Here is a 19,499-nt window from a genome sequence, read left to right as displayed (position 1 = left end):
CAACCTAAGTGCCCATCAGCCAACAAGTGGACAAAGAAAACGTGGTATATATACACCATGGAATACTACTCAGCCATAACATGGAATGAAATAATGGCCTTTGCAGCAACTTGGATGGAGCTAGAGGCCATTATTCTAAGTGAAGTAGCTCAGGAATGGAAAACCATATATTGTATGTTCTCACTTAGGAGCAGGAGCTAAGCTATGAGGATGCAAAGGCATAAGAATGATATAATGGACTTTGGGGACTTGGGGAAGAGTGGGGGTGGGTGAGGGATAAAAGACTACACATTGGGCTGGGCGCGGTGGCTCACACCTATAATCCCAGCATTTTGGGAGGCTGAGGCGGGTGGACTGCCTGAGGTCAGGAGTTTGAGACCAGTCTGGCCAAGGTGGTGAAACCCTGTCTCTACTAAAAATACAAAAAAATTAGCCAGGCGTGGTGGCATGTGACTGTAATCCCAGCTACTCGGGAGGCTGAGGCCGGGGAATCGCTTCAACCAGGGAGGTGGAGGTTGCGGTGAGTCGAGATCGCGCCACTGCACTCCAGTCTGGGTGACAGAGCGAGACTCCATCTCAAAAAAAAAAAAAAAAAAAAAAGAAAAGACTATACATTGGTACAATGTACACTGCTCAGGTGGTGGGTGCACCAAAATCTCAGAAATCACCAATGAAGAACTTATCCATGTAACCAAAAACCACCTGTTCCCCAATTAAAATATAAAAACAAATGTAAAGAAACGGACCATAAAGCAACACAGGGACACAGCTCTCTAGGCAGAGGAGAGTGACAGAGAGGCCCGGAGTGGCCAGTGGACAGCCTCTCTCCCACTTCCTCCCTGCTCCTCTCCACAGGATGAAGGAGCAGCAAGAGGAGGAAGGACAAAGAGAGAAATGGAGGACTGAGCTTCCCTGATGATTCTTTTCTCTGGTACAAAAAGAAAATGGCAAAATATGGGGCTTCCTCCAGACTGGATGTGCTGGTTCATTTTATGTGTCCATTTGGCTGGGCCACTGTGCCCAGATATTCAGTTAAGCATTCCTCTTGTTGTTTCTGTGGGGGTGTTTTGGGATGAGATTAACATGTAAATTAGTGGACTCTGAGGGAAGTCGATGGCCTGCCATAATGTGGCTGGCCTCAGCCATCAGCTGAAGGCCTGGAGAGAACAAGAAGGCTGACCAGTCCTGAGCAGAAGATAATCCTTTCAGCAGATGGCCTTAGGATTCGAACTGCAACTCCTTCCTGAGTCTCCAGCCTGGAGGCCAACCCTGCAAAATTTGGACTCACCAGCTTCCACAATCACGGGAGCCAATTCCTTCAATAGATCTCTTTCTCTACAGAGACGCATCCTATCAGTTCTGTTTCTCTGGAGGACTCTTATTAATACACAGGAGTTGGGAAGAAAGAAATTCAGCTGAATAGATATTATTGGGCAGACTATACAAAGCACCAAGTTGGGGACAGAGAAAAACAACAAGCCTACCTGGTCCCTGCTGCCCAGAGCTTCTGGTCTGGCAGTACTTATTCCGCATAGAGCCAATTCTTCGGCAGAGTGCTATTGTCTGAACATAACTCATGTCTCTTCCAAAACTCATGTTGAAACTTAACCACAAATGCCACTGTTAGGAAGGGGGGCCTTCTGAAGGTGATGAGGTCATGAGGGCTCTGCCCTCAAGAATGGGATTAGTGTCTTATAAAAGGGCTCCAGGGAACTAGCTTAGCCCTTTTTGCCTTCCCATCCCCTCTGCCACATAAGGACACAACTTTCCTGTCCTCCAGAGGATGCAGCAACAAGGCACGATCTTGGAAGCAGAGCGCAGTTCTCACCAGACACTGCATCTGCAGGTACCTTCATCTCAGACTTCCCAGCCTCCAGAATTATGAGAAAATTGATAAAGAATTTCTATTCTTGAGTCGCAGACGCAATGGCTTCAAGGTTACTTCGCAGAGCTGGAGCACAGGCCACGTAGGCCCTGAGGGCTCGCGGCCCCAGTGGCGCAGCCACAGTGCGCTCCATGGCATCTGGAGGTGGTGTTCCCACTGATGAAAAGCAGGCGACTGGGTTGGAGAGGGAGGTCATGCTGGCTGCAAGGAAGGGACTGGACCCATACAATATACTGGCCCCAAAGGGAGCTTCCGGCACCAGGGAAGACCCTAATTTAGTCCCCTCCATCTCCAACAAGAGAATAGTAGGCTGCATCTGTGAAGAGGACAATACCAGCGTCGTCTGGTTTTGGCTGCACAAAGGCGAGGCCCAGCGATGCCCCCACTGTGGAGCCCATTACAAGCTGGTGCCCCAGCAGCTGGCACACTAAGCACCTGCACTCAATTACTCGAAATGTGCTATAAAGTTTCTTCTTTCCAGTAAAGACTAGCCATTGCATTGGCTCCTTCTCCCATAAAAAAAAAAAAAAAAAAAAAAAAAAAAAAAAAAATTCTATTCTTTATAAATTATCTAGTCTAGGAATTTTGTGTAGCAGCAGAAACAGACTGAGATGCATATAGAGTTCACAATTTAAAAGGGCCCACAGTCTAGAAATGAACCTGGGTGAAATTCCGCTGGTGACACTGGCTTTCTGTGAAGTCTCAAAGTAACAAAGGAAAAGGTGGGGGAATCAAAGTTGAGAGTGGGAGATGGCTCAGTTACGCAGAGACACAGGCCGGGGTGGTCATCTGCTTCAGACCCTTTAGAGCTGGTCAGGAAGAGCAGAGTCTGTGCAGCACCAAGCTGGGCTGAATCCCAAGCCCCCCATGAGCAGTGGTGGGCCCTCATGCCCTCACCACCTCTCTGTCCCTCAGTCCCTTTATTCATAAAACAGGATAATACTGCCTGTTTCCCATCTTTCTGCAAGGATTAAATGAATAACAGGCATGGCAGGTATTCAGGAAGCACCAGCTCCTCCCCTGCCCTGTTTGGACACTGTCACTCCAGTGCTAACAGTGGCACCTTGTTTGGTACAGTCAAGAGAATAATGACCCCTCCCCAAAATGTCCATGGTCCCATCCTGGGACCTGTGTAGATGTCACCTTACAAGGCGAAGGGTACTTTGCAAGTGGGAGTAAGGTCAGGGGCCTTGAGACAGTGTGGGAAAGTGGTTATCTTAGATTAGCCAGGTGGTTCCAACATAATCACCACGTGGGTCCTTAGAAGTAGAGACCTTTCCTGCTGTGTTAGGTCAGAGAGAGATGTGACGAGGACGGAAGAAGGGCCAGAGAGATGCAATTTTGCTGGCTTTGAAGATGAAGAAAGGAGGCCATGAGTCAAGGAATGTAGTTGTCACTGGAAGCCAGGAATATCCCCCGGCTGGCAGCCAGCGAAGAAACAAGGACCTCAGTCCTACAACCACCATGGGCCAAACCCTGCCAATTACTTAAGTGAGCAGGAAACAGATTCTCCCCCTAAAGCTTCTGAAAGGCAGGCAAATCTGCCAACACCTTGATTTTAGCCTGGAGAAACCCATGTTGGATTTCAGACCTACAGAACTTTAAGGTAAGTCTGTAGCTGTGATAAGCTGCTGTTTGTGGTCATTTGTGACAGCAGTGATAGGAAACGAATTCATTCGGGAAGCTGGGTGTGCCTGTGGATGCAGCCGGCTGGACATCTAAAAGCGCCCTAACCCCTCCTTCCTGTTGACTCCCTTCTTAGAGGCGGGGAGGCAAAGTGACTCGCACCTCCCCTGCAGCTAGCAGGGCCCACAGGCCAGCTCTCAGGTTGCAAGGGGAATCTGCTGCAGGGACTTGGGGGCATTTGCTTCCTTGATGAGAAAGAACAGACATGGTGGCAGTTCTTTGACCTCTTCCCTCCTTGCTCTGAAAGTTATGGCAGCTGGAACTGTGAGAAGGAACTGTGGAAAGAATCGCAGAACATGACCCTGATGTCACTGCATCAGCAAGCACCTCTCTGGAGTCATGTGGCTCGCATTTACCACTGTCTGAAGTTATATTTCCTGCTACTTACAGACACCAGAAGCACAGGAAGCCCATCGCAGGATGCGTATAAAACCCGATCGGTAGCAGACGGTCAGGTACATGACTGCATAAGGCTCCGTGCACAGCCTCAGGGCTCTGTATCAGGAAGGGAGGTGAGTCTGCAACTCTGGCCAAGGATGAGAAAGGTTGGCTGATCTCAACTCAGAGAGGTGTAGTGTGGGGTGCAGTATCACTGATTGATGGCTCTGGCCCAGTTTTCTCTTACCCACTTTGTTCCTGGTAGAACCTACTTTTTGTATATTAAACTTAGTTAAAGATTGAGAAGAAGGAGAATATTTGGGTGCCTGCCGAATCACAGAAAAGACGTCGACTGGGGCACATGTGATTACGGTTGCAGTTGCCGCCATTAGCACTGATTGAGCGTCCTCTGTGTGCTGGGCCCATGCTAGAGGCTTTGCACACATCTGCTCTGCAGGTTCCAAGGCTGGCTTTTCATCACCATCCTGGAGGTGAGGAAATGTGGATTCTGAGAAAAAGATGAAGTGACGTGCTGGCAAGGGGCGGCCTCAGACCCGGCCAGTACCTTCTCACCTGGCTGCACAGGGTCGCGAAGGTGTCTGCCTCCATGTTTTCCAACAAGTCTTCTAGCACGACACTGTTCTGTTGCTCCTCTCTCAAACTGGAGTGAAAATAAAATACACGTGAGTTCACTTTTGTTATAAAGTGATACTATGAGATCTAGTTATTTAAATAACAAAGAAGCACACATCTAAGCCACATGATTTTAAAAATATGTCCATAGAAAGAGACGGCCTTCCTTTTCTTGCCTAGGCTACTTTGCAAATAACATGTCAAGGAGGGTTCCCTAGGAAGGAGGCTCCTCGAAGTGAAAAGTTTCATGAGAGCTACAAGGAGACTTTCCTATGGCTTTACAGGGTGATCTCTGTGATGCTGCTTTGAAAACTCTGCACCAATCCTCACGGTGATGACCAAGAAGACCAAGATCTGGGGTCTACACCCACATGTGCCCTTGGATTGATGCAAACCCAGAACCAAAGGATGACACCTTTTCACATGAGGCTTCCTGACGCCCACACGAGGGGGTCTGCTTAACACATGCCTTAGCTAATTCAAGTCGGCTTTGTGGATCAGCCTCATGCTCTTCCTGGCTAATACACCCCAAACCTTCTGCAGGTGCAACTCAAATCAAAAGTTTGATCAGAAGCCATCTCCTCCAGGACATATGAATACTATATGCCCTAAAATCCCAGGTTAAATCAAGCCAATGCCTTTGAGCATTTCCCTCCAACCACGCAGATGGGGCACCCTCACAATTATTTCAATGGGACAGAACTGCACTTTGATGCATTTACACAGAAGATCGTGATAGGATGAAAAAAGTCATCTGTAATCTCAGTGCCCAGAAATCACATCCACTGAAATTTGGTCTATTTCCTTCCAATTAGTGTGTGCGTGTGTTTGCAAAAATTAACCACACTGTGTATAGACTTTGCCACCAATCCTTTCCATGTCCATCTTTTATTCACAGTGGAAAAGTATGAAGCTGTTAAAAATTGTGTTTTTCCAAGGATTCTTAATGCCACAGCCAAGGCTAAGTGCCTAATGTGAATTGAAAAACAATGTAAAGAACAACAACAACGAAAAGACTGGGGGTCTGTCTGTTTTATAATTTTACAAAAGCAGGATATAAAATACTATGCTTATGGTGAAACTGCAATAAGGCCTGTAGTCTAGTTCACCGTCTTGTGACAATGTCAATTCACGCATCATTATTATGTCAGATGTTACCAAGAAGGAAAGCTGGGGGAAGGGTACATGGCACTCTCCCTACTATCTTTGCAACTTCTTGTGAGTCTATATTTCAAAATAAAAAGTTTAAAAATATTACGTTTGGTAAAACTTCAATGATATTAAATGTAGAAAAGAAGGGCATCAGGGAAGAAAGAGTACGCTACAAAGCCAGCAGCTCGTATTGGAGCAATGGGATGACACCTTAGGCAAGAGGGTGAGAGCCCAGGTGGGTGCAGTTGGGCTGAGTTGGAGATGCCAGGTTCTCCAGGCCTGCTGGGGACTAATATTTTTGAGTGCTATGGGGCACACAGCATACCTCTGTTGATGTTGCTCCAGTAATGTCTGGCTCTTGCTCAGGGCTTGCTGCAGGACAGTAGAGACCTGCCTTTCAGAATCCACCTCCCCAGGTTCGTTCAGAATCCCGGGACCATCGGCCACCCACTGCTGCCAGCTTGCCAGGGCCTGCTGCTGCTGGGCCGCCTCCTGCTGCGCCAGCTGGTCCTCGAGCTTCCTCTCCAGCTCCTGGAGCTCCTACACAAGGAGGGAGCAGAGGGTAAGCCCCACTGCACAAGGTGGGTGGGGTGGAGGACAAAATCTGACCTCCTGGGTGTCTTGCTACGAGCCTGGCATGACGCTGTCTTGCCTGGTTCCCCATCCAGCTGTGCCACATGGTGCAATGTGAGTGCACCACGATCTCTCACCCCTGTGTCACCTCCATGCCTCCACATAGGCCGTTCCCTCCACCTGCAGTGCCTTTCTCTGTCTGCCTGACCAATCCCCAGTCTTCTTTCACCCCTCGGCTTAAGAAGAACCTCCTTGGTGCAGGGCTCCTCAGCGAAAGGATCCCTGAGTTCCTTGGGAGACGCAGATGCCCTCTCCTCATGTGTCCACTCACTACTCCTTGCATGCACTCCGTTTTCTGTCACCTGAAATCACTGTCCTGTGCCTTTCTGCTAGAGTGTGAGCTCTTTGAGGGCAGGGCTGTGTCTCCTTCTCCCTGCCTGCAAAGTGCCTGGCGGCTGGCACCTGTCACTGCAGATGGTGGGGTATCTGCATGCACCCAGCATGGACGAAAGCCAGGCTGGAACACAGCAACTATGGCAAACACCGCCAGTACCGTCAGGGTGCCGGGCACTGCTCTGTGTACTTTTCATACATGAATCTCACTGAACCCTTACAACAATGCTTCAGAATACATACTCTTAGTTCTCTTGCTTTATAGGTACAGAAACTGAGGCAGACAGAGTTAAATTAATTTGTCAGATGATGTAACTATTGAGTGGCAGATCCTGAATTTCAAGCCAGGCTAGCTGGCTCTGAAATTGTATTCTTAACCACTAGGCTGCACTGTCTCTCCTTGGCCAAACAGAAGTAATCTGCATTCTCGGGCCACCAGGATTAGATGGATTAGATAATCTCACACAAGAAACTGTCTACAGCCTGCTTAGGTGGGTGGTGGGGGGAGGCAGGAGGGCCCCAGGCCTTGGAGAATGCAGGCACATTTTTTTTTTTTTTTTTTTTTTTTTTGAGACGGAGTCTCGCTCTGTCACCCAGGCTGGAGTGCAGTGGCGCAATCTCAGCTCACTGCAAGCTCCGCCTCCCGGGTTCACGCCATTCTCCTGAATGCAGGCACATTTAACTCAGTATTTACCAGATTGGTCAGTACTATAATTAGGACTGGAAGGTGGACAGGGTGTTAAATCCTAAGAGGCCTTGGTTGGACTTCACCATGGGAGGGTGGTCCTTGATCCTTCTAAATAGGTACAAAATGGTCTAATTTTCTGCAAAGAGGTCAAAGCTTGCATCAAACACCCAAAAGGGTCTCAAAGCCCCCTAAAGACTCTGAAACACTATTCAAGAACCATGGCAGAAGAAAATCCGCCAGAGATAGACTGCATCTCTCTGTAGCATGGAGGCCATAGCATGGAGAACCTTCTATCCCACCCAAGCATTTGGGTGCTGAGCCTTCGAGAACTCCGGAACAGGGCTCCCAGCATGCTGAGATGTGGAACTATGACCATCCCTCTCGCTGCAGCACCCACAAGGAAACACAGCCCAGTGGAGTTCCAGCAGTGTGTGCCGTCATACTGTCAGCATGGCCAGGAGCTGGAGGCAGAGACCCCACTTCTACCCAGATGCCAGCCCCAGCCCACCTTGAGGAGAAGGGAGGCTCACACCTGAGCCTGTCTGTGTCACCAGAGGAACAGTGGAACACACAGAGCTTTTCAAGCACCAGGAGAGCCCTGGTTAGGAATGGAATATAAGGTGGAAATGTGTCCCACGGTTTATAATCTGCTGATGGTGTCCCCAAACCCCTGCACCCTTACACCTGCCTGCCACCTGGCACAACTGGAATCTGAAACTTGGTTCTGGAATTGTCTTCCCTTATAGCTGATTTCCTCGCCGGATTTTAAATGCTGAGGGCAGGGACTCAGGAGCATCGCTGACATGTTCTCCTCTCTCCCCAGCAGTCAGCACAGTGCATGGCTCATGGAAGAAGAAACAGCAACAATAATAACAATGATGATGATGATGGGATGACAGCAGCTGGCATTTACTGAATGCCAATATGGTGCCAGATGTATCAGCAGATTATAAAAGTTACATGAATTAGTTTGTTTAATCTTCACAAAATAACACAAGATAGGAATTTTTCATCATCTAATTTTATATATAAGGTAACTGAGGCAAGACAGTATAATGAAATCTCCTGAAATCACAGAGCTGGGCAAGAGGCAGAGTCAGGGGTGATTTCAGGTGTCTCTGACTCTGGGTCCCATCACTCAGCTCTAATGCCCCAGTAATCACTCCACAGGTATCTGCTGAATGAATGAATAGATATATAGATGTTGATGATGGATGGATGGAAGTGTGGATGGAGGGAGGGAAAAGGGAAGGAGGGGAAAAAAGACACAGAAACGGGGAAAGAGAGATAATAGATGGATTGGGGGATTCAGCGATGAACGAGACATGAAAACTCACTGTCTATTGAGGGAGAGACTCACGTCAACAGTTGCAGAGATGGGAAATCCATCATCTGCTTTGGGATGGAGGGTTACGGGAGCTGGAAAAGACCAGCTCTGCCAGGGGGAATCAAGGATGGCTTCACAGAGGAAATAACATTTGGGTTTGTCGTAAAATATGGATAGGAGTTTGCAAGGAGGTAGAGCAGAAGCATTCTAGGCAGAGGTCCTTCAAAGGGACACATGCCTGAATGTGTCTCCAATGCTTAGGGGGCAGCAAGAAGGTCCAGGGGCTAAAATGCAGGATCTGAGAGAGGGAGCAGTGAAAGGTGGGATTTTTAAATGTAGAGCTGGGGATGGGGCTGTGAATCATCACTTTTATTTTTCAGAAACATCGCCTTGGCCACCGTGCAGGGGGGTAACTGGAGTAGGGAGAAAGGAAGGTAGGCAGAAATTGAGGTTAGGACAGGAGCATGGGCTTTGGAGGCAGGTTTAAAGCCTGCTTTTCAGCTGTGGGACCTTGGTGAAATGACTTAAACTTCCTAAGCCTCAGCTCTTTCATCTGTAGAATGGGTATGAAAACGTCATGAGATGGACATGAGGTTTAAACACTTAGCCCACGGCTTTGGACATAATGAGAGCTCCATTGATGCTGGCTAATATCAAGGTTATTTCTGTTGTTCTGGTCTAGATACATCAGACTAACGAAGCTGGGCAGCCAAAGGTGGAAAGGAGAAAGCCCAGGCAGAATCAACAGATGGTGGCCAGTGGTCCATGGGGAGAAAGGCAGAGGGAAGATCAGAAGATGCTGAGGCTGGGCGTGGTGGCTCACCCCTGTAACCCCAGCACTTTGGGAGGCCAAGGTGGGAAGATCACTTGAGGTCAGGAGTTCGAGACCAGCCTGGCCAACATGGTGAAGCCTTGTCTCTACCAAAAATACAAAATTAGCTGGGCATGATGGTGCATGCCTATAGTCCCAGCTACTCGGGAGGCTGGGGGAGGACAATCAATTGAACCCAGGAGGTGAAGGTTGCAGTGAGCTAAGATCACACCTCTGCACACCAGCCTGGGTGACAGTGACTCTGTCTCAAAACAATAAACAAAGAAGAAGAAGAAGAAGATGCCAAGTGAGGCTCAGGAAAGTAAACACACAGCAATTTAAACTGAAATGCAAATACAGTGGGTACCATTTGTTTGGGGTCACATTATCTGTTAGGAGTAAGTCCATCCCATATAAATTTGCCTATCATTGTCACTTGGCCTTCTGATCCAACTAAGCCTTGCATATGTTCCAATTTTGCAAAATGAGCCTAAATCTTTCATCAGATGAGGTACACTTGACACAGTTTTCTTAGGAGTAATTTCTTCCAAAGCATTCTATTTCATGCTTTTTTAATTCTCCTGAATGTTTAACAGCCTAAAAGCCCATTCCCAATAGGAAAGTGGTTTACACAGAATGAGCAAATTGCAGAATGCAAGTCTAATATCTGGAACAAAACAACAGGCTTGTCTTCATTTCAAATGCAAACTCAAGTAAGAGTGTATCATATGCATTGCCTTACCACTCATTTAACAATAAGGCACCATCTGATTTATCAGCTGTTCCCAACTCAGGACACATTAACTCTCTGTTCTAAACAAACTGGAGGTAGGAGTTACTCAAAAGAGTTTTAGGATAAAATCGAAAATGTAAGTGTTGTACTCTCCAATTATTATACTAATAGAAATCAGTGTGGTCTCAAGTAAAAAGCAGAACTATGTGTTTCAGGGCTGTACTGAGGGTGTTTCTTGGGCACTTAGGATGAGCAGATGAATCATGCGCTGGAGGCTAAATGTTCCTGGTGTCTCACTCTGCCCCTAACTCACTAAATGACCTTGGACCTGCTCTTCCCTCTGCAGGCTCTATTTCCTCCATCTGGAATTCAGGGCAGTGATCCGCCTCCATGTTAATCACCTCGAGTGTAATACTTGCTGTGGGCTTTGGCTAAGTACTCTGTGGAGGTTTCCTCCTATTATTAATTTGCTACGGAATTTTATCTTGAATGGGTGTTAAATTCAATTAAAGACTGATATGGTTTGGATTTGTGTCCCCACTTAAATCTCATGTTGAATTGTAATCCCCAGTGTTGGAGGTGAGGCCTGCTGGAAGGTGATTGGATCATCGGGGTGGATCCTTCATGAATGGTTTAGTGCCATCCCTTTGGTGCCGTTCTTATGATAGTGAGTGAGTTATAGTGAGATCTGGTTGTTTAAAACTGTGTAGCACCTCCTCCACTCTCTCTTCCTTTTGCTCCAGCCAAGTAAGATGTACCTCCTTTCCCTCTGCCTTCTGCCATAATTGTAAGTTTCCTGAGGTTTCCACAGAAGCTGAGCAGATGCATCATGCTTCCTGTACAGCCTGCAGAATCATGAGCCAATTAAATCTCCTTTCCTTACAAATTACCTAGTCTCAGGTATTTCTTTATAGCAATGTGAGAACAGACTAATACAGAAAATTGGTACTGAGGAGTGGACATTGCTACAACAATACTTGAAAATGTGAAAGCAGCCTTGGAATTGGGTAACCAAAGGAGACTGGAAGAGTGTGGAGGGCTCAGAAGAATACAGAAAGATGAGGGAAAGTCTGGAACTTCCTAGAGACTTGTTACATGACCAAAATGCTGATTGTGATATGGACAATGAATTCTAGGCTGAGGAGGTCTCAGATGGAGTGAGGAACTCATTGGGAACTGGAGTAAAGGTCACTTTTGCCATGCTTTAGCAAACAGACTGGTGGCATTGTGCCCCTACTCTAGAGATCTGTGGAATTTTTAATTTGAGAGTAATGATTTAGGGTATCTGGTGGAAGAAATATCTAAGCAGCAAAGCATTCAAGATGTGACTTGGCTGCTTCTAACAACCTATGCTCATATGTGTGAGCAAAGAAATGACCTGAAACTGGACCTTATATTTAAAAGGAAAGCAGAGTGTAAAAGTGTGGAAACTTTGCAGCCTACCATAGACAAGAGAATGGGAAAAAGAAGGCTTTTCAGAGAACTTCACGGCAGCCGTTTAATCACAGCCCCAGAGGTCTAGGAGGGAAGAATGGTTTCCTGGGCCAGGCCCAGTGCCCCACTGCCCTGTGCAGCCTTGGGACTCTGCTCCCTGCATCCAGCCTCAGCTCAAAGGACCCCAGGTACAGCTTGGACCACTGCTCAGAAGATGCAAACTGTAAGCCTTGGCAGCTTCCATGTGGTGTTAAGCCTGCAGGTGCACAGAATGAAAGAGTTGGGTCTTGGGAGCCTCTGCCTAGATTTCAGAGGATATATGGAAAAGCCACAATGTCCAGGCAGAAGCCTTCTGCTGGGGCAGAGCCCTCATGGAGAACCTCTACTAGAGCAGTGTGGAGGGGAAATGTGGGGTTGGAGCCCCCACACAGAGTCCCCATTGGGACACTGCCTAGCAGAGCTGTGATAAGCGGGGCACTATCCTCTAGACTCTGGAATGGTAGATCCACTGACAGCTTTTATCTGGTGCCTAGAAATACTGCAGGCACTCAACACCAGCCCTTGAGAGCAGCTGTTGGGGCTGAATCCTGCGAAGTCACAGGGGCTGAGCTGCCCAAGGCTTTGGGAGCCCATCCCTTGGACCAGCATGTTCTGAATATGAGACATGGAGTCAAAGGAGATTGTTTTGGAGCTTTAAGATTTGATGACTACCATCCTGCATTTCAGACTTGCCCCGATGGGGCCTATAGCCCCTTTCTTTTGGCCAATTTCTCCCTTTTGGAACAGGAATATTTACCCAATGCCTGTGGCTCCATTGCATCACTGGAAGTAACTAACTTGTTTTTTAATTTATAGGCTCATAGGTGGAATGGACTTATAATTGTCTCAGATGAGACTTTGGACTTTTGAGTTAATGCTGGAATGAGTTAAGACTCTGGGGGACTGTTGGGAAGGCAAGATTGTATTTCGAAATGTGAGAAGAACATGGTATTTGGGTGGGACTACATCTCATGTCGAATTGTAATCCCCAGTGTTGCAGGTGGAGCCTGGTGGGAGGTGACTGGATCACGGGGGTCCTTCATGAATCGTTTAGCACGATCCCTTCGGTGCTGTTCTCGTGATGGAGTTACTATGAGATCTGGTTGTTTAAAAGTGTGTGGCACCTCCTCCTATTTCTCTTCCTCCTGCTCTGGCTACATAAGACATGCCTGCTTCCCCTTCACCTTCTACCATGATTGTAAGTTTCCTGAGTCCTCCCAAGAAGCTGGGCAGATGCATCATGCTTCCTGTATAGCCTGTGGAACCATGAGCCAATTAAACCTCTTTCCTTTATAAATTACCCAGTCTCAGGGTATTTCTTTATAGCAATGCAAGAACAGATTAATATAAAGACTTATTCTCTATATACTAAAATGATCACGAGTCACTCCCCTTTAATTTGTTAATCAGGTGAATTTTGGAAATGGATGTTTTAACGTTAAACCAACCTTATATTCCTAGAATAAACCCAACCTGTCCATAATGTATTAATTTTTTATAGATGGCTGTATTCTGCTATTTTGTTTTCAAATGGTACATCTATGTTCACATGCAAGATTGAAGTATAATTGTTCTTTCTGGTACTGTTCATGTCTGGTTTTGGTGTTAAAGTTATCTAGCATGATAAAATAAGTTGAGGAATACTCCCTATTTTTCTAACACCAGGAAAAATTCATATATGAGATTGGCAAAATACTTTAAACTTTGGCAATGCTCATCTACAAAACTACTGGAGTTGGGTGTCTTTTGTGTGGGTTTGGAAGATTTTAAAGTACTGAATCAATTTCTTTCATGGCAACAGGGTTATACAGACTTTTTTTCTACTTAAGCCAATTTTGGTGATTTGCATTTTTCTAGGTTTTGAATTCATTTCAGTTTTTGAATTCATCTGTATAAAGTTGTTTCATAACATTCACTTATTTTAAAAAACTCTACTGCATCTATAGTCATGTTGCTTTTTATACTCTTAATATTATTGTCTTTTATATTTTTTAATGGTTACTCTTGCCAAGGGTTTGTATATTTTATAAGACTTTTTTCAAAAAAATCTCTTCACTTTATCAATTCTATGGTAGTTTTGTTTTTTATTTTGTTTATGCTATATTTCAGAAGAAACATACTTTTTTTTTTTTGAGAGGGAGTCTCGCTCTGTCTCACCCAGGCTGGAGTGTAGTGGCGTGATCTCAGCTCCCTGCAACCTCCACCTCCTGGGTTCAAGCGATTCTCCTGTCTTTATAAGTATAACTAAGTAAAGAATCATTAACACTGAAGTGAGAGCATGTCTATTCACAACTTAGGAGTGCTTCCCTCCCCATACCAGGGTTTCAATAAATGTGAGGGTTTTTTTCCTTATTATAAGTAATTATGATAATAATAGATAATAAATGAAATTCTAAAATCTACACATAAAAGACCTAAAATTAGTCACCAAAACAGTTATTATCATAGCTTTTGTTTTACGGATATACCTCTCACATTTTGGAAAGAATGTGGCATGTTGCGATAATGCTAATAATTAGAATTTTTAAAATAATAAATAACCCAATACATTGTTGCATCTAGGATGCTGCTAATTGGAAGATACACTGTTGTCCTCCCTAGCACAATGAAAGAAACAATACTGCCAATGAAACCATGGCACCTGCCAAGTTTCAGAGATGTTAAAATCCAAAAGGGTTACTTCTCAGAGCAATGAAATAGAGCCATCTTTGGTTGAGAGAGTGCAAAGTACTCTCCAATAAGTCACTTCATTTAATCCTCACCACAATCCCGCAGCACAGACAGGACAGGGGTTGCAGCCTATTCCACAGGGGAAGATGCAGAGGTAGGTACCAGAAAGAACCAGCTCTGTCCCCCTCTCCTTCCCAGCGCCTGCACTCACCCGGCTGTGCGACTCCAGGATCTGTGTGCAGGCCGACTTGGTCAGCATCTCAGATGCACTGAGCTCTTCCAGGAGCAAGTCCTGGATGCTGAGGAGGGCGGTGTAGGCCGAAAGGGTCTCGGTCACCCGGGCCGCCTTCTGGAACTGCAGAGCAACAAGCGACCGTGCAAAGCCTCCCTCCTGTGCCTCCAGCCGCTGCACTCTCTCCCGCAGCAATTCACCTCGAACCTGGGAGGGGACAGGGATGGACCCAAACCCAGAGAGCAGTGAGTAGAGGAGGGTGGAGGAGAACAAACAGCCTTTCAGAGCTCACAGACCTGGGATTCTGAGAACCACCAAAGGTTTACAATGGAGACACCCTGGGAACCTGCAGGGAGCAATATCAGACAAGACTGTCCCTGCTTATGAAGACGCCAGGGGGCTTGGGGAGCCCAGCCATCCTTCATCCCATATGTATCGTCCTCAAGAGTCACCTGAGCCCATTGCTCTCCTTCTGAAAACACTTTTAAGCCTCTCCATGTCCTAGAGGATGGAAGTTCAACTCCTTAGCATGGGATCCAAGGAGCTCCCCACCCCAGTCCCAGCCAAGGTCCCCCTGGACAGGTCTGGTCTGTTCTTCTGCCCCTACCCCACTCACACATGCACAACTGGGACTCCCCTTCCCAACTGCGTGCTGTGCTGTACACACCATGCACTTTGTGTCTGTGGTTCGTGGTCTTTGCGATGACTGAAATGTCTTCCCATCCTCCCTTCCTGAAATTCTACTATTTGTCCTTTGGGTTATAGTTCCCACTGAAGCGGTCTCACTTCTCTATGTTTGTTTTGTTCCATGTAGGCTTCAAACCAGGTGCCCAGGGTTTACTTGACCTTGGGCAAGTCACTAAGCTCTGCATGCCTACGCTTCTTCATCTATAAAGTGGAGAAAATAATACCATCCAACACACAGAGTTTAGTTTGTTTTTTATCAGAACAGCTTAATTGAGGTATAACTTCTTTACAATAACCTGCACAAATTTACAGTATACAATGTGATAAATTTTGACATATTTCTACCCCTATGAAACCATCGCTACAACCAGGGTAGTGAATACATCCATGTTCTTGGTAATCCCACCCCCTGCCCCCCACTCAGCAACCACTGATGTGCTTTCAGTTACAATTGACAAGTCTGCATTTTCTAGAGTTCTTTTTTTTGATAAGTGAATTATACAGTACCTATTTTTTTATCTAGCGTTTTTTTTGTTTTGTTTTGTTTTGTTTTTTTTAAGACACAGTCTCGCTCTGTCACCCAAGCTGGAGTGCAGTGGTGCAATCTCGGCTCACTGCAACCCTCGCCTCCTGGGTTCAAGTGATTTTCCTGCCTCAGCCTTCTGAGTAGCTGGGATTACAGGCATGCACCACCACGCCCAGCTAATTTTTGTAATTTTAGTAGAGATGGGGTTTCACCATGTTGCCCAGGCTGGTCTTGAACTCCTGGCCTCAAGTGATCCACCTGCCTCAGCTTCCCAAAGTGCTGGGATTACAGGCGTGAACCACTGCACCCGACCTGTCCAGCCGTTTTGACTGAAGATAATTATTTTGAGATTTACCTTTTACCAACTTCTTCTGGGTTGAGGATCTCTTATGCTTCCCCCTTCCCTCCCTTTGTTGCTTTACTAACTATAGCTCTGTTTTGTTATTTTAGTGGCTGCTTTAGGGTTTATAGTACACATCTTTGACTTATCCCAAGTACCTTCAATTGATATATCACTTCACATGGAGTACAAGAACCAAAAATAAAATTCTAAGCCCCCCGCTCAACCATCTGAATGGACCACTCCTCTCAGCAAGGGTATTCCAAAGTCAACCTGAAAAACCAGTTCAGGCCATGATGGCAAGGGGGAGCTGAACATGCCTCCTTATACCCTCCTTTCCTTTTGGAATTTCAGTTAGAACAGACTCTTTAAGTCTGGTAAGAAACATTTACAATCTATTCTCTCTGAAGCCTGCTACCTGAAGGCTTCATCTGCATGATAAAACCTTGGTCTCCACAACCCCCTTAGTGTAACCCAGATGTTCCCTTTTTTTTTTTTTTTATTATACTTTAGGTTTTAGGGTACATGTGCACAATGTGCAGGTTTGTTACATACGTATCCATGTGCCATGTTGTTTTGCTGCACCCATTAACTCATCATTTAGCATTAGGTGTATCTCCTAATGCTGTCCCTCCCCCCTCCCCCCACCCCACAACAGTCCCCAGAGTGTGATGTTCCCCTTCCTGTGTCCATGAGTTCTCATTGTTCAATTCCCACCAGATGTTCCTTTCTATTGACAATAACTCTTTCAACCAATCGCCAATCAGAAAATCTTTTAATCTAACTATGATCTGGAAGCCCCCACTTCAAGTTGTCCCACTTTTCTGGACCAAACCAACGTACATCTTACACGTATTGATTGATGTCTCATGCCTCCCTAAAATGTATAAAACCAAGCTGTGCCCCAACCACCTTGGGCACACGTCATGAAGACCTCCTGAGGTCGTGTCATGGGTGTGTGTCCTTAACCTTGGCAAAATAAACTTTCTAAATTGATTGAGACCTGTCTCAGATACTTTTGGCTTACAAACGTTATGCTAATTTACTTCCATTTCGTGCTTCCTGGTCTTTGTGCTATTTCTGTCATACATTTAATTGTATATACGTTATAAACGTCACACTGCTTTGTTATTATTTTCATTGAAACAAGTCAATCTTGAAAATTTTCTTGTATTGAAGTGAAATGCACATAACATAAAATTTACTACTTTAAAGTCAATAATTAAGTGACATTTAGGATTGAGTAGCCCCCACCTCTATTTAGCCTGAGAACATTTTCACCATCCCTAAAGCAAAAGCAAATGCCATACCTTTTAAGCAATTATTCCCCAGTCTTCCCACCCCCAAGTCCTTGGCAACTACCAATCTTCTGTTTCCATGATTTTCCTTATTCTGGATATGTTATATAAATGGAACTACAGAATAACAACCTTTTGTGTCTGGCTTCTTTTACTTCGCATAATGTTTTCGAAGTTCATCTACCTGTTGTATGCAAACTTCATTTCCTTTTTATGGCTGCATAATATTCCATTGGATGTACAATCAGTCAATTTTTGGAAGATTTTTAAAATTCAAAGAGAATCTAACATAAGTACCCATGTAGTTACCATTCCCATTGCTCATTTTTTTGTGTGGTTCTGTAGCAGGAAGAGCTGCAGACAAAACCCCTCAGACACCGAGTTAAAGAAGGAAGGGGTTTTTTCGGCCAGGAGCATAGACAAGATGCCTGTCTCAAGAGCCGAGCTCCCTGAGTGAGCAATTCCTGTCCCTTTTAAGGGTGCACAGCTCTAAGGGGGTCTGCGTGAGAGGGTCGTGATTGATTAAGCAAGCAGGGGGTACATGACTGGGGGCTGCATACACCGGTAATTAGAAAGGAACCGAACAGGACAGGAATCTTCACAATGCCTTTTTTATGCAAATAACTAATTAGGTCAGGGGTCAATCTTTAACTACCAGGCCCAGGGTGTGGCGCTGGGCTGTCTGCTTGTGGATTTCATTTCTGCCTTTTATTTTTTACTTCTTCTTTCTTTGGAGGTAGAAATTAGGCATAAGACAATATGAGGGGTGGTCTCTTCCCTTAGTTCTAGATTTCTATCTGTTATGAAAATCCTTCTGCCTGATTTCCTATTTCTTGCAGTATGAATCTCTTAGTAAGGAAAACTTTCAGCATTTTAAGTCTAAAAAAATGTATTTCATCTTCATTCTTGAAAGATATATTTTCTGAATAAAGAATTTTAGGTGGCAGATTTTCCTTTTTGTTTTGAAGACATTGCTCCATGGTCTTCTCACTTGCATTATTTGAAATGAGAAATCGGCTGTCAACCTGCTCTTTGCTTTGTAGTGTATCTTACTCCTTTAGTTGCTTTTAAGATTTTCTCTTTATCAATGGTTTGGAGCAATTTGATTATGATGTACCTTGGAAAAATTTTCCTCAAGTTTCTTATGCTTGGGATTCACTGAGCTTCTTAAATCTGTGAGTTTATAGTTGTCATCAAATTAGGCAAAATTTTAGCCGTTAATTCTTCCAATATGTTTTCATCCTTCTTTTTCTCTCCTCTTCTCCAGGAATTCCAATTATCCACACATTAGGCCACTTGAAGCTGTCTCCTGGTTCACAGGTACTCTGTTCACTTTTCTCTGTTTTCATTTTAGATAGTTTCTATTGCTGTATCTCCAAGCTAACTACTTTTTTTCTGCAATGTCTAATCTGCTGTTAATTCCCATACACACACACACATATGTGTGTGTGTATGCAAATCAAACTTCTAGAGAAAAAAATGTGTGATATAGATGTAGACATATATATATATCTTTTTACATCTTCCATATCTATACTTAACCTTTTTGGAACACATGAAACACAATTATAACTGTTTTACCCCATTTATGCTGGAGGTTGCAATTTTTTGTGTGTGAAAAATCAGAACTTGGTGATGCCCTTGAGCAGTACAATATAAATAACTCCCACAAGCTTAGCATTCCAATAGTGGGACACTAGGCATAAATGGGTTAATGCCATTCTCTGTCAATCCTAACATCTGTGTCAGATCTGGATTCGTTTCAATTGATTGATTTTTCTCCTCATGAGGAGTTGTATTTTCCTGTTCATTTCATGCCTGGTACTTTTTAACTGAACTACAGACATTGTAAATTCTACCTTATTGGGTCCTGGATAGTTTTGTGTTTCTATAATTATTCTTCAGCTTTGTTCTGAGATGCAGTTAAGCTACTTGGAAACAGGCTGACCTTTTGGGTTATGTTTTTAAGCTCTTTTATGTGGGACCAGCATAGGGCTCATTATTTGCACTGCCG

The 19,499-nt window shown here is 45.1% G+C and overlaps 1 protein-coding gene and 1 pseudogene across 6 annotated transcripts in view; one reads left to right on the top strand and one right to left on the bottom strand.

Moving 5' to 3' along the window:
• Nucleotides 1-19,499, bottom strand: part of EVC2 (EvC ciliary complex subunit 2) — a 145,887-nt gene that overhangs the window by 8,287 nt on the left and 118,101 nt on the right. For 5 of the 6 annotated variants that reach the window (XM_063619376.1, XM_055245654.2, XM_063619377.1 and 2 more), the window contains exons 17-19: nucleotides 14,614-14,841; nucleotides 6,060-6,274; nucleotides 4,523-4,610 (exon numbers count right to left, since the gene is read on the bottom strand). In XM_063619376.1, the coding sequence (XP_063475446.1) occupies nucleotides 4,523-4,610; nucleotides 6,060-6,274; nucleotides 14,614-14,841 (531 nt within the window). The remainder of the gene's footprint in view (nucleotides 1-4,522; nucleotides 4,611-6,059; nucleotides 6,275-14,613; nucleotides 14,842-19,499) is intronic. The other variant, XM_063619380.1, reaches the window with a different exon arrangement.
• Nucleotides 1,927-2,409, top strand: LOC129464438 (cytochrome c oxidase subunit 5B, mitochondrial-like; annotated as a pseudogene).

Source organism: Symphalangus syndactylus, chromosome 16 (genome assembly GCF_028878055.3).
Source record: "Symphalangus syndactylus isolate Jambi chromosome 16, NHGRI_mSymSyn1-v2.1_pri, whole genome shotgun sequence".
In the NCBI taxonomy this organism is placed as follows: domain Eukaryota; kingdom Metazoa; phylum Chordata; class Mammalia; order Primates; family Hylobatidae; genus Symphalangus; species Symphalangus syndactylus.
Note: the sequence above shows the minus strand (reverse complement) of the source record. Positions and strands in the feature narration are given on the sequence as shown.